This window comes from Triturus cristatus, chromosome 1_1 (genome assembly GCF_964204655.1).
Source record: "Triturus cristatus chromosome 1_1, aTriCri1.1, whole genome shotgun sequence".
Classification (NCBI taxonomy): domain Eukaryota; kingdom Metazoa; phylum Chordata; class Amphibia; order Caudata; family Salamandridae; genus Triturus; species Triturus cristatus.
The window spans coordinates 113,860,047-113,872,355 of NC_140579.1; the positions used below are offsets into that span (position 1 = coordinate 113,860,047).

General features: G+C 53.8%; 1 protein-coding gene across 3 annotated transcripts in view; it reads right to left on the minus strand.

The window, feature by feature from the left end:
* LOC146869698 (saoe class I histocompatibility antigen, A alpha chain-like) overlaps window positions 1-10,876 on the minus strand; it is a 274,622-nt gene extending 263,746 nt beyond the window's left edge. The window contains exon 1 of one of the 3 annotated variants that reach the window (XM_085612321.1): window positions 10,206-10,876. In XM_085612321.1, the coding sequence (XP_085468447.1) occupies window positions 10,206-10,272 (67 nt within the window). In that variant the 5' untranslated portion in view covers window positions 10,273-10,876. The remainder of the gene's footprint in view (window positions 1-10,205) is intronic. The other 2 variants (XM_085612399.1, XM_085612231.1) reach the window with 2 other exon arrangements.
* Window positions 10,877-12,309: the final 1,433 nt, after the last annotated feature.

Below are 12,309 nucleotides of genomic sequence, written 5' to 3' on the forward strand. Positions count from 1 at the left end.
GAAGACATTCTCAGGAGGTATTTTAAAGAAAATTTGTGGCAATTTATTTGTACATGTCTGCTCGGCAACAAAGATCCGTAAATAAAGTTAATAAGGGAGGGTTGGTAAGTGGGTGAGTGGATGAGTGAGTGGATGGATGAGTGAGCAAGGGTGGATGAATAGATGGATGAGTGAAAGCATGCATGAGTAAAAGAGGGTGGATGATTGGATGAAAGTGCGGATGATGGGTGGATAAGTGAAAGATTGGATGGATAAATGAAAAGTAGGGAGGATGGATGAAAGGGTGGATGATGGACGAGTGAAAGGAGGGATTGAGTGAAAGGGTGGATGGAATAAAGGAGTAAAAGGGTTAATGGATGGATGAGCGAAAGGGTGGATAAAGAAATGGATGAGTGAAAGGATGAATGGATAGGTTTGGAGATGGATGGATGGATGGATGGATGGATGGATGGATGGATGGATGGATGGATGGATGGGTTTGGATATGAAGGGTGGATAGACGGAATGGTGAAAAACTGAATGATTGATGAAAGACTGAATAGACAATAGAATGTAACGGTTAAATGGTGGACATCAGCAGGTGAATGGTAGGATGAAAGGATGAATGGATAGATTGATGGAAGAGACAAGAGGTATCTTCTGGGGAGGGTCATGATGAGTTGCTTAATTTGCTGGGTGCCATTAGAGCTTTGGTGCGATGTGGGGGTATTTTCAGTTTCTTCCTACTCGCGTGCTTAAAAATATGTAGTATTGTGCCAAACAGCAATTAACAGTGTGACATTAGGAAGATGCAACTATTGCAAAAAAAGGAAATGTTAACATATTTTCTCATTTCTCTTTCATTTTGTGTAATGCGTTAACCTGCTTTGTTTATATAAACACATTTCTCATGTGTTGTGGAATGTGTTGCAACTAATATAGAAGTTGTTAAGTATCTTCATTTCTCGCCCTTAGCCCCGCCCCTGGCCCCGCCCCCTCACTAGACCGCTAGCTCATTTTAATGAGTACCTGCACTTATTTTTTCCCATTTAAAACACTGACTGATCCTCATGCACAGCCCTCACTCTGTGTTACGCTGATCCCCACACACAGCCATCACCCTGTGTTACACAGATCCCCACACACATCCCTCACCCTGTGTTACACTGATCCCCACACACAGCCCTCACCCCGTGTTACAAGGATCCCCAAACACAGCCCTCACCCTGTGTTACACGGATCCCTACACTCAGCCATCACCCCGTGTTATACTGAGCCCCAAACACTGCCCCCACCCCATGTTACACTGAACCCCACACACAGACCTCACCTCGTGTTACACTGATCCCCACACACAGCCCCACTCCATGTTACACTGATCTGAACACAGCTCTCACGCCATGTTACACTGATCCCCACACACAGCCCCACCCCATGTTACACTGATCCCCACACACAGCCCTCACCCTGTGTTACACTGATCCCCACACACAGCCCTCACCCCGTGTTACAAGGATCTCCAAACACAGCCCTCACCCTGTGTTACACGGATCCCTACACTCAGCCATCACCCCGTGTTATACTGAGCTCCAAACACAGCCCCCACCCCATGTTACACTGACCCCCACACACAGACCTCACCTCGTGTTACACTGATCCCCACACACAGCCCCACTCCGTGTTACACTGATCCCCACACACAGCCCTCACCCTGTGTTATACTGAACCCCACACACAGCCCTCACTCCATGTTATACTGCCCTCACCCCATGTTACTCAGATTGCCACACACAGCCCTCACCCCATCTTACACTGATCCTCACATACAGCCCTCACCTGTGTTACTCAGATCACCACATAAAGCCCTCACCCCATGTTACACTGATCCCCACACACAGCCCTCTCCCCATGTTACACTGATCCTCACACACAGCCCTCACTCCGTGTTACACTGAGCCCCACACACAGCCCTCCCCCTTGTTACACAGATCCCCATACACGGCCCTCACCCCGTGTTACACATATCCCCACAAACAGTCCTCACCCCGTGTTACACTGATCCCCACACACAGCCCTCACCCCTTGTTACACAGATCCTCACACACACCCCTCACCCCATGTTACATTGATCCCCACCCACAGCCCTCACCCCATTTTACACTGATCCTCCACACACAGCCCTCACCCCGTGTTACACAGATCCCCACACACAGCCCTCACCCCGTGTTACACTGATCCTCACACACAGCCCTCACCCTGTGTTCCACTGATCCCCACACACAGCCCTCACCCCGTGTTACACTGATTCCCACACACAGCCCCACCCCATGTTGCACTGGTCCCCACACACAACCCACTGATCCCCACACACAGCCCTCACCTTGTTACACTGATCCCCACACACAGCCCCACCCCGTGTTACACTGATCCCCACACACAACCTACTGATCCCCACACACAGCCCTCACCCTGTGTTACACAGATCCCCACACACATCCCTCACCCCATGTTACACTGATCCCCACACACAGCCCTCCCTGTGTTACACTGATCCCCACACACAGTCCTCACCCCGTGTTACACTGATCCACACACAGCCATCACCCAATGTTACACTGATGCCCACACACAGTCCTCCCCATGTTACACTGATCCCCACACACAGCACTCACCCCATGTTACACTGATCTCCACACTCAGCCCACACCCCATTACACTGATACCCACACACAGCCCACTCCCCATGTTACACTGATCCTCACACACAGCCCTCACTCCGTGTTACACTGATCCCCACACACAGCCCTCACCCCGTGTTACACTGATCCCCACACATCCCTCACCCTGTGTTACACTGATCCCCACACACAGACCTCACCCTGTGTTACACTGATCCCCACACACAGCCCTCACTGTTACACTGATCCCCCACACACAGCCCTCACCCTGTGTTACACTGATCTCCACACACAGCCCTCACCCCGTGTTACACTGATCCCCACCCACAGCCCTCACCCTATTTTACACTGATCCTCCACACACAGCCCTCACCCCGTGTTACACAGATCCCTGCACACAGCCCTCACCCTGTGTTACACTGATCCCCACACACAGCCCTCACCCCGTGTTACACTGATTCCCACACACAGCCCCACCCCATGTTGCACTGGTCCCCACACACAGCCCACTGATCCCCACACACAGCCCTCACCTTGTTACACTGATCCCCACACACAGCAACACCCCGTGTTATACTGATCCCGATACACAGCCTACTGATCCCCACACACAGCCCTCACCCTGTGTTACATTGATCCCCACACACATCCCTCACCCCATGTTACACTGATCCCCACACACAGCCCTCCCTGTGTTACACTGATCCCCACACACAGTCCTCACCCCGTGTTACACTGATCCACACACAGCCATCACCCAATGTTACACTGATGCCCACACACAGTCCTCCCCATGTTACACTGATCCCCACACACAGCACTCACCCCATGTTACACTGATCTCCACACTCAGCCCACACCCCATTACACTGATACCCACACACAGCCCACTCCCCATGTTACACTGATCCTCACACACAGCCCTCACTCTGTGTTACACTGATCCCCACACACAGCCCTCACCCCGTGTTACACTGATCCCCCACACATCCCTCACCCTGTGTTACACTGATCCCCACACACAGACCTCACCCTGTGTTACACTGATCCCTACACACAGCCCTCACTGTTACACTGATCCCCACACACAGCCCTCACCCTGTGTTACACTGATCTCCACACACAGCCCTCACCCCGTGTTACACTGATCCCCACCCACAGCCCTCACCCTATTTTACACTGATCCCCCACACACAGCCCTCACCCCGTGTTACACAGATCCCCGCACACAGCCCTCACCATGTGTTACACTGAGCCCCACACATAGCCCTCACCTCATGTTACACTGATCCCCACACACAGCCCTCCCACCTGTTACACTGATCCCACACACAGCCCTCACCCCGTGTTACACTGATCCCCACACACAGCCCTACTCTGTGTTACACTGATCCCCACACACTGCCCACTGATCCCCACACACAGCCCTCACCTTGTTACATTGATCCCCACACACAGCCCTCACCCCGTGTTACACTGATCCCCAAACACAGCCCTCCCTGTGTTACACTGATCCCCACACACAGTCCTCACCCCGTGTTATACTGATCCACACACAGCCATCACCCAATGTTACACTGATGCCCACACACAGTCCTCCCTGTCTTACACTGATTCCCACACACAGCACTCACCCCATGTTACACTGATCCCCACACTCAGCCCACACCCCATTACACTGATACCCCCCATGTTACACAGATCCCCACACACAGCCCTCACCCTGTGTTACACTGATCCCCACACACAGCGCTCACCCAATGTTACACTGATCCCCACACACAGCCCTCCCTGTGTTACCTTGATCCTCACACACATCCCTCACCCCAGGTTACACTGATCCCCACACACAGCTCCGTCACCCCGTCTTACACTGATCTCCACACACAGCCCTCACTCTGTGTTACACTGATCCCCACACACAGCCCCAGCCCGTGTTACACTGATCCCCACACACAGCCCTAACTCTGTGTTACACTGATCCCCACACACAGCCTCACCCCATATAACACTTATCACCACTCACAGCCCTCACCCTGTGTTACACAGATCCCCACAAACAGCCCTCACTCTGGGTTACACTGATCCCCACACTCAGCCCTCACCCCATTACACTGATACCCACACACAGCCCACTGATCCCCACACACAGCCCTCATCCTGTGTTACATTGATCCCCACACACAGCCCTCACCCCATGTTACACTGATCCCCACACACAGCTCTCCCTGTGTTACACTGATCCCCACACACAGTCCTCACCCCGTGTTATACTGATCCACACACAGCCATCACCCAATGTTACACTGATGCCCACACACAGTCCTCCCCGTGTTACACTGATCCCCACACACAGCACTCACCCCATGTTACACTGATCCCCACACTCAGCCCACACCCCATTACACTGATACCCACACACAGCCCCCACCCCATGTTACACAGATCCCCACACACAGCACTCACCCTGTGTTACACTGATCCCCACACACAGCGCTCACCCAATGATACACTGATCCCCACACACAGCCCTCCCTGTGTTACACTGATCCCCACACACAGTCCTCACCCCGTGTTACACTGATCCACACACAGCCATCACCCAATGTTACACTGATGCCCACACACAGTCCTCCCCATGTTACACTGATCCCCACACACAGCACTCACCCCATGTTACACTGATCTCCACACTCAGCCCACACCCCATTACACTGATACCCACACACAGCCCACTCCCCATGTTACACTGATCCTCACACACAGCCCTCACTCCGTGTTACACTGATCCCCACACACAGCCCTCACCCCGTGTTACACTGATCCCCACACATCCCTCACCCTGTGTTACACTGATCCCCACACACAGACCTCACCCTGTGTTACAGTGATCCCCACACACAGCCATCACTGTTACACTGATCCCCCACACACAGCCCTCACCCTGTGTTACACTGATCTCCACACACAGCCCTCACCCCGTGTTACACTGATCCCCACCCACAGCCCTCACCCTATTTTACACTGATCCTCCACACACAGCCCTCACCCCGTGTTACACAGATCCCCGCACACAGCCCTCACCCTGTGTTACACTGATCCCCACACACAGCCCTCACCCCGTGTTACACTGATTCCCACACACAGCCCCACCCCATGTTGCACTGGTCCCCACACACAGCCCACTGATCCCCACACACAGCCCTCACCTTGTTACACTGATCCCCACACACAGCAACACCCCGTGTTATACTGATCCCGATACACAGCCTACTGATCCCCACACACAGCCCTCACCCTGTGTTACATTGATCCCCACACACATCCCTCACCCCATGTTACACTGATCCCCACACACAGCCCTCCCTGTGTTACACTGATCCCCACACACAGTCCTCACCCCGTGTTACACTGATCCACACACAGCCATCACCCAATGTTACACTGATGCCCACACACAGTCCTCCCCATGTTACACTGATCCCCACACACAGCACTCACCCCATGTTACACTGATCTCCACACTCAGCCCACACCCCATTACACTGATACCCACACACAGCCCACTCCCCATGTTACACTGATCCTCACACACAGCCCTCACTCCGTGTTACACTGATCCCCACACACAGCCCTCACCCCGTGTTACACTGATCCCCCACACATCCCTCACCCTGTGTTACACTGATCCCCACACACAGACCTCACCCTGTGTTACACTGATCCCTACACACAGCCCTCACTGATACACTGATCCCCACACACAGCCCTCACCCTGTGTTACACTGATCTCCACACACAGCCCTCACCCTGTGTTACACTGATCCCCACCCACAGCCCTCACCCTATTTTACACTGATCCTCCACACACAGCCCTCACCCCGTGTTACACAGATCCCCGCACACAGCCCTCACCATGTGTTACACTGAGCCCCACACATAGCCCTCACCTCATGTTACACTGATCCCCACACACAGCCCTCCCACCTGTTACACTGATCCCACACACAGCCCTCACCCCGTGTTACACTGATCCCCACACACAGCCCTACTCTGTGTTACACTGATCCCCACACACTGCCCACTGATCCCCACACACAGCCCTCACCTTGTTACATTGATCCCCACACACAGCCCTCACCCCGTGTTACACTGATCCCCAAACACAGCCCTCCCTGTGTTACACTGATCCCCACACACAGTCCTCACCCCGTGTTATACTGATCCACACACAGCCATCACCCAATGTTACACTGATGCCCACACACAGTCCTCCCTGTCTTACACTGATCCCTACACACAGCACTCACCCCATGTTACACTGATCCCCACACTCAGCCCACACCCCATTACACTGATACCCACACACAGCCCCCACCCCATGTTACACAGATCCCCACACACAGCCCTCACCCTGTGTTACACTGATCCCCACACACAGCGCTCACCCAATGTTACACTGATCCCCACACACAGCCCTCCCTGTGTTACCTTGATCCTCACACACATCCCTCACCCCAGGTTACACTGATCCCCACACACAGCTCCGTCACCCCGTCTTACACTGATCTCCACACACAGCCCTCACTCTGTGTTACACTGATCCCCACACACAGCCCCAGCCCGTGTTACACTGATCCCCACACACAGCCCTAACTCTGTGTTACACTGATCCCCACACACAGCCTCACCCCATATTACACTTATCACCACTCACAGCCCTCACCCTGTGTTACACAGATCCCCACAAACAGCCCTCACTCTGGGTTACACTGATCCCCACACTCAGCCCTCACCCCATTACACTGATACCCACACACAGCCCACTGATCCCCACACACAGCCCTCACCCTGTGTTACATTGATCCCCACACACAGCCCTCACCCCATGTTACACTGATCCCCACACACAGCCCTCCCTGTGTTACACTGATCCCCACACACAGTCCTCACCCCGTGTTATACTGATCCACACACAGCCATCACCCAATGTTACACTGATGCCCACACACAGTCCTCCCCGTGTTACACTGATCCCCACACACAGCACTCACCCCATGTTACACTGATCCCCACACTCAGCCTACACGCCATTACACTGATACCCACACACAGCCCCCACCCCATGTTACACAGATCCCCACACACAGCACTCACCCTGTGTTACACTGATCCCCACACACAGCGCTCACCCAATGTTACACTGATCCCCACAGACAGCCCTCCCTGTGTTACCTTGATCCTCACACACATCCCTCACCCCGGGTTACACTGATCCCCACACACAGCTCCGTCACCCCGTCTTACACTGATCCCCACACACAGCCCTCACTCTGTGTTACACTGATCCCCACACACAGCCCCAGCCCGTGTTACACTGATCCCCACACACAGCCCTAACTCTGTGTTACACTGATCCCCACACACAGCCTCACCCCATGTTACACTGATCACCACTCACAGCCCTCACCCTGTGTTACACAGATCCCCACAAACAGCCCTCACTCTGTGTTACACTGATCCCCACACTCAGCCCTCACCCCATTACACTGATACCCACACACAGCCCCCATCCCATGTTACACAGATCCCCAGACACAGCCCTCACCCTGTGTTACACAGATCCCCACAAATAGCCCTCACCCTGTGTTACACAGATCCCCACAAATAGCCCTCACCCTGTGTTACACTGATCCCACACACAGCCCTCACCCCGTGTTACACTGATCCCCACACACAGCCCTACTCTGTGTTACACTGATCCCCACACACTGCCCACTGATCCCCACACACAGCCCTCACCTTGTTACATTGATCCCCACACACAGCCCTCACCCCATGTTACACTGATCCCCAAACACAGCCCTCCCTGTGTTACACTGATCCCCACACACAGTCCTCACCCCGTGTTATACTGATCCACACACAGCCATCACCCAATGTTACACTGATGCCCACACACAGTCCTCCCTGTCTTACACTGATCCCCACACACAGCACTCACCCCATGTTACACTGATCCCCACACTCAGCCCACACCCCATTACACTGATACCCACACACAGCCCCCACCCCATGTTACACAGATCCCCACACACAGCCCTCACCCTGTGTTACACTGATCCCCACACACAGCGCTCACCCAATGTTACACTGATCCCCACACACAGCCCTCCCTGTGTTACCTTGATCCTCACACACATCCCTCACCCCAGGTTACACTGATCCCCACACACAGCTCCGTCACCCCGTCTTACACTGATCTCCACACACAGCCCTCACTCTGTGTTACACTGATCCCCACACACAGCCCCAGCCCGTGTTACACTGATCCCCACACACAGCCCTAACTCTGTGTTACACTGATCCCCACACACAGCCTCACCCCATATTACACTTATCACCACTCACAGCCCTCACCCTGTGTTACACAGATCCCCACAAACAGCCCTCACTCTGGGTTACACTGATCCCCACACTCAGCCCTCACCCCATTACACTGATACCCACACACAGCCCACTGATCCCCACACACAGCCCTCACCCTGTGTTACATTGATCCCCACACACAGCCCTCACCCCATGTTACACTGATCCCCACACACAGCCCTCCCTGTGTTACACTGATCCCCACACACAGTCCTCACCTCGTGTTATACTGATCCACACACAGCCATCACCCAATGTTACACTGATGCCCACACACAGTCCTCCCTGTGTTACACTGATCCCCACACACAGCACTCACCCCATGTTACACTGATCCCCACACTCAGCCTACACGCCATTACACTGATACCCACACACAGCCCCCACCCCATGTTACACAGATCCCCACACACAGCACTCACCCTGTGTTACACTGATCCCCACACACAGCGCTCACCCAATGTTACACTGATCCCCACAGACAGCCCTCCCTGTGTTACCTTGATCCTCACACACATCCCTCACCCCGGGTTACACTGATCCCCACACACAGCTCCGTCACCCCGTCTTACACTGATCCCCACACACAGCCCTCACTCTGTGTTACACTGATCCCCACACACAGCCCCAGCCCGTGTTACACTGATCCCCACACACAGCCCTAACTCTGTGTTACACTGATCCCCACACACAGCCTCACCCCATGTTACACTGATCACCACTCACAGCCCTCACCCTGTGTTACACAGATCCCCACAAACAGCCCTCACTCTGTGTTACACTGATCCCCACACTCAGCCCTCACCCCATTACACTGATACCCACACACAGCCCCATCCCATGTTACACAGATCCCCAGACACAGCCCTCACCCTGTGTTACACAGATCCCCACAAATAGCCCTCACCCTGTGTTACACTGATCCCCACAAACAGCCCTCACCCTGTGTTACCCAGATCACCACATAAAGCCCTCACCCAATGTTACACTGATCCCCACACACAGCCCTCTCCCCATGTTACACTGATCCTCACACACAGCCCTCACACACTCCAGTGGAGTCCACCTGCCTATTCACTCCCCCACCCACGATGTGTTCCCCCTCCACAGGTCACTCACCTGCCCAGGCCGGCTGCAGCCATAGCCCACCCAGGAGCAGCAGGTGAAGGGGGGCACCCCAGGTCATTATGAGGGTGGGGGGCAGCAGTGAGGTCACAGAGAGGGCAATAACCACAGCCTTAAGCGAGGACCCGCTCCGGTGAGAACCTCACACGATCTGAACTCAGCTCATCCCAGGGCTCGGAGGGAGAGCGGAACCCACCAAGGAGGACCTAGTTGAAGCAAGTACAAGTGAAAGTAAAGAGCCAGAAGTTTCGTTGTATTCCTTTCTTTAGAGCTCCTTTTATATAGTGCTTAGAAGTCCCCTTGTCTATCCTTGTTGCAGACAACAGTGAAGAGTCTAACCAGTGATTTCACTCCTCCCCCATTACCCTTGTGTTATTTCTCCCTCCAGTTTTGACCCTCTCTCTGTATTTGTTTCTTTTTGCTCCCTTTGTTTCTGTTCCTTTGGTGAGCACGTCTGTGCTCAGACTCTAAAGTGCTTAGAAGCCCTCGATGTTAATATCGGCTGGGAGAGGATGCGTCGTTATGGCCAGAGCTGTCGACTTTAGAACTGGGATTCGGGTTCGAGTTCCAGCGTTGGCTCCGCACCCTGTGATTCTGTCCTGACCCCTTTGTCCTTCCCATGTCCGATATATGAATGTGTCCTTTAATGTGAATGGTGCTCGTGTAAAGCGCTCCCTTGGACCAATTTCGCATTAAATAAAACTGCAAAAAAAAACAGATTTCCCTCCTTCTCTTGCGCCAGGTCTGTTAGTGCTTAGAAGTTTCTGAGGTGAAATCCCCCGCTGCTCTGGTGACAGAGCACTGGTAGCATGAATGGTTTGCGCTTCACCTGCGCCCTCCAGCGGACGGATAGCGCATCTGTGACAGGAGATGGTCTGATTTCCCAGAAACGGAGGCTTTGGTCCAATGTTGGGTGGGGAAGGAGGAGGGAACCTCTGATGATAACTGAACAAGATCTGAGTGAGCTCAGCCCTCCCAGTGCATGGAGACTGAGGGACCCTCCAATTATAAGGCGGAAGTGCAGCGCGTCATCACTTACTAGGTAGAGCCTGGCTTCTGTCCTTTTGAGTTCCCTTCTGATCCTTTCCTCAGTGCTTAGAAGCCCCCGCGACCTGTCCTGGCTGCAGACCACAATGAAGAGTCTGCACAGGAGTGTCACCCCTCAGCCCCCTTTGTCCTTGTGTAATTTATCTTTCCAGTCTTGACCCTATCTCTGTATTTGTTTCGCTTTCTTTGTTTCTGTTGCTGTAGCGAGCGCGGCCAGTGCTCAGACTCTAAAGTGCCTAGAAGCCCTCGATGTTATTGGCTGGGAGAGGATGGGTCATTACAGAGCTGCTGACTTTGGAACTAAGGAATCAGATTCGAGTCCCGGCGTCGGTTCAACATCCTGTGATTCTGGGCAAATCACTTCACCTTCCCGTGTCCATGACATGAACGTGACTTGTTCTAATGTGACTGGTGCTCGTGTAAAGCGCTATCCTGGGTTGATTTGGCGCAATATACTGACTGCAAAAGAAAAGAAAAAAAAGGTTTTGCGCCTTCTCTTGCCTCAGCTCTTTTAGCGCTTAGAAGCCTCTGCCATGACTACCGTGGTTAATGCATAGCAAAAGGGAAGCCATGAATTGAAGTGCATGTAAGATGGAGCAAGGACAGAAAGGAGGAGGGTAGCGGGGGCGAGAAGCCCCCGCCCCCTCGCGGTGGTTCGATGGGGGGCGAGGGGGCATATGTGAAATAAGACGGTCTAAGGTGCAAGGGAGGGCTCGGGATCTCCGTTCGGCATAAATCCCCGCAGTAGCCCCTCCATCGAGCCAGCGCCCCCCGGAACAGAAGGCAGCGATCTTGGGACCCAGGCCCGGGTCTAGAGGGTGGGCCAGGCCCACCCAAGGCAGATCCTGGCCCACCCAAGGCCATCCAGAAGTCGAAAAGCAGGTCCACATACCTGGGCCAACTTTCCCGAAAATCTGCTACAACCCGAAAATCTGCTACAGCTTGGCTATGACTCTCAGCAAGCCAGAGTCAGGCCGGTCCAGTGTCATGGGCAGAATGACAATGGGCCGGCAGAGGGGGCGCAGCATGGTGCATCTGCTCCCATCCCAGG